Source organism: Lipotes vexillifer, unplaced genomic scaffold (genome assembly GCF_000442215.2).
Source record: "Lipotes vexillifer unplaced genomic scaffold, Lipotes_vexillifer_v1.1 scaffold835, whole genome shotgun sequence".
In the NCBI taxonomy this organism is placed as follows: domain Eukaryota; kingdom Metazoa; phylum Chordata; class Mammalia; order Artiodactyla; family Lipotidae; genus Lipotes; species Lipotes vexillifer.
In genome coordinates this window covers 356,049-359,208 of record NW_006774135.1, presented here as the reverse complement: position 1 = coordinate 359,208, position 3,160 = coordinate 356,049, and the positions used below count along the sequence as shown (strand labels likewise).

Sequence of the window (3,160 nt, the reverse complement as noted above, 5' to 3'; positions counted from 1 at the left end):
GGGGGGGGCGGGGTGTTTAGGTGCAAAGACCTGACCCTCTCCTCCGGGGCCTGGGGGTTGGATGGTGGGTTGGAGACGGGGAGAGGTCAGGGGAAGGCCGCTGGGCCTGTCGAGGTCCTGGGGGGTCAGGGGTGAGGGGCAGGGATGCTTGCTGGTCTTGGTGCCGGAGCGGACAACCTGGCCATGAACGGGAGGCTGAGCCACACGGAAGTCGGGGCCCTGGTGGTTCAGAGTAGCTCGGACCTGGCTCAGTCCTAGCTCGTGAGGCGTAGGCTTGGCAGTTTTGGCAAGTCATGTGGCCTCCACGTCTGTTAAACAGGATTAGCAGCGGCACTGCCTCCGAGGGCAGTTGTCAGGACGAAACGTGCAGCCATTGCCCGCCGACCCTGCAGGGTCTCTGTGGTAGACCGCAGTCCCCTCCCTAGCCCTGAAGGAGCTGGCTTGTTTCAACCAACCCTCGTTTCTTGCTGTTTTTGTCTTAGGAAATTAAGCAAAAACAGAGAGCACAAGACGAACTCAGTAGCAGACCCCAGGCTCTCCCCTTACCAGACGTGGTTCCAGACGGGGAGACGCACCACGGCCAGAACGGGCTTCCGCTCCTCAACGGGCACGCGCCGGGTGCTGGGCCGCACCTCGCGGGGCTCCAGCAGGCCAACCGGCACCACGGACTCCTGGGTGGTGCCCTGGCGAACTTGTTTGTTATAGTTGGGTTTGCAGCCTTCGCCTACACGGTCAAGTACGTGCTGAGAAGCATAGCGCAGGAGTGAGCCGCCGCCACGACCAGCAGAGGTGGTCGGAAACGAGGGACGCTGGGCCCGAGCTCGACGTGGGCTGGCTGGACGTGCCGCCGAGCACTGGGCAGGCCTGCCTCTGACTCCTGGGGTTAGCTTTTTAAAAACCTTCAAAAGGAAAACACAAACCAAAGTGTGTAGTTGGATTTGGAGATGTGAGACTCCCAGCCCCCATTGTGCCCTGGCGTCCGTTGGGGGCTGGGAGGCTCCATGTCCACGAGAGGGCCTCACGCTTTGGTTTTATAGCTTATCTCCTGTATTGTCTTTTGGACCTATTTTAGTAACCTGTTTTTCATTTTATTAGATTTGGTCACTTAAAAATATAAAACTCGATGCCTATCCAACACTCTGCGTGCGTTCTTAGTGTGGAGCTCTGACTCTGCAGGCGGTGCCGGGGGCCCAGCAGGGTGGCCCGGGGCCCGCTGGCTGGGGACGGCCATGGGTGGGTCAGGGGATTGGGCTTTGGCATTGGTGTTTACTTAAAATGAAGCAGGTTCCTCCTGGGAAAAAGCACGTGTGCTCTGTTTTGCTGAAGTTGAGAATCTGCTTCCTTTCTGACCACAGGCTGTCACCGGGGCTGAGCTGTGCGTCCTGCGCGGTCGCGCTGCCGGCTTTCTCTCACCCCCATGGCTTCCTGCGGGCTCCCACTGGCTGCACTAATGGAAGGAGGAGACCCCCCAGCAGGCCCCTGGGTCCCACCCGCCGGACAGGCTCTGCACACGTGGGGCTTCCCGCACACGTGGTCCAGCTCTTTGGTTTGCCCTGGAGACAGGCTCACACATTCCCTTTCACAGCGGATCCGTGGCCGGTTCTTAGAGGCTGGCCGCCCGGGAAGGACACCCGGGTTCAGGGGCAGCGCCGATGGGCGCCGTCTCAGACCTGGGGCCTGCGCCTCCTGGATCGCCGACGTCTCCCTGTTCTCGTCTCTGCTAATGACATCCCTGCACGGTGTTTGGAAGGCGCTGTGTCCGAGTGCCGCCGCACGACACACTGTGACCTCACTCCAGAGGCCGGCAGGGAAGCCGCGTGCAGCCCGGCGTTGGTGCATCTTTCACGTTCTTTGTTTTTTGATCAATTTATTTAAAATTGCTCTTTGATTTACTGCTTGTGTGTATTCAACCCGCTCTTGTGAAAAAGAGTCTTTCATTTTGTCTTTGTTCCTAAGTTTTGTGCTCTTGGGGTCCGTATACCACAAGTCCCTCTCCGCCCAGCACTGGGTAGCCCGTGGGCAGCTGGGTGTCCTGCGACCCACGGTGGACCCCGGTGGCGGGGTGGTGCTGTGCTGCTGGGCCCGACGGGTGCGGCTTTGCCAGACCTCCCTCCATCCACTGCCGGCCCGATGGTGCGTCTGTGGAGGTTGGTGCCCCTTCCAGATGCGCCGCGTTTCCTGAGGTTCTTCAGAGGAGGAACGTTTGGGAAATAGAAATTACTTGACAGGTGTTTTTTCTTTTCTGTGTATGAAATCTCAACTTTTAAAAACTTCAGTCAGCGGCGGGAGCAGATCTGTGCTGTACAGAGGCTCCCCGTGGCGGCTTGCTGTCTGATGTGACCCCCAAATAAAAGATGACTTTGTCCTGTCGGGCCTGTGTCTCTCCCTCAGAAGGTTCTCCCAGGCCCAGGTTTGGGGTGTCACCTGGCAGACGCAGCTCGGAGGTCTCGGTCTGAGAGGCTGTTGCGGCTCCCCCCGGGCAGCGGGCAGGCGGCCTGCTGAGGGCTGTGCCGGGCCTCCGAGGTCCCGTCCTCCCCTGCCGAGGCGGTGTGTCCATGGTCGGGTCGCGGGCGGCTGGCCTGAGCCTCCCCGCGGGCAGTCGGTGGCTGTGGCTGGGAGGCATGGATGCCTCGAGCAGGCTCCCTTTGGTCCAGCCTCACTGGGGGAGCTGGGACCCACAGGACCCACGGGCTGGTGCAGGAGCCTGGCGCGGTTGCCATGTCCACGTGGCCCAGGCCAGCAGGACACAGGTGCCCAGCCTGGGAGAGGAGGGGATTGTCTGGCAGCCCCTTGGCCGGCTGTTGGCTGCAGGTCACGTGGAGGGTCCCAGCGGGGATGGCGCAGCGGAGGCTTCTGTAGCATGATCTCAAGACCTAGGCTCAGCAGCCGGACACGACCCCCCACAGTGAGTTCAGGAGTCACCGGGGCCGGCCGCTGCCGTCCTGGGAGGTGACCACCTCCACCTGAGCCAGGAGGGAGGGGCCAGGCATCCTCGGGCGGATGCTCCTCACGTTGTCCCCCCCAGCTCGTGTCTGGGGCGGCTCTGCCTATAGCTGCCGACTGTGGACATGGCCTGGGGCCGGGGTCTCCTTCCCCGGTGTTCCTGCTGGAGTCTGCCAGTGTGGGGGGGGGGGGGGGGTTGGAGGCGTCCCCGTGCTGT

The 3,160-nt window shown here is 61.7% G+C and overlaps 1 protein-coding gene across 2 annotated transcripts in view; it reads left to right on the top strand.

The window, feature by feature from the left end:
* UBE2J2 (ubiquitin conjugating enzyme E2 J2) overlaps window positions 1-1,130 on the top strand; it is a 9,032-nt gene extending 7,902 nt beyond the window's left edge. Inside the window, exon 6 of one of the 2 annotated variants that reach the window (XM_007448910.1) lies at window positions 483-1,130. In XM_007448910.1, coding sequence (XP_007448972.1) covers window positions 483-767 — 285 coding nt within the window. In that variant the 3' untranslated portion in view covers window positions 768-1,130. The remainder of the gene's footprint in view (window positions 1-482) is intronic. The other variant, XM_007448911.1, reaches the window with a different exon arrangement.
* The last annotated feature ends 2,030 nt before the right edge of the window (window positions 1,131-3,160 follow it).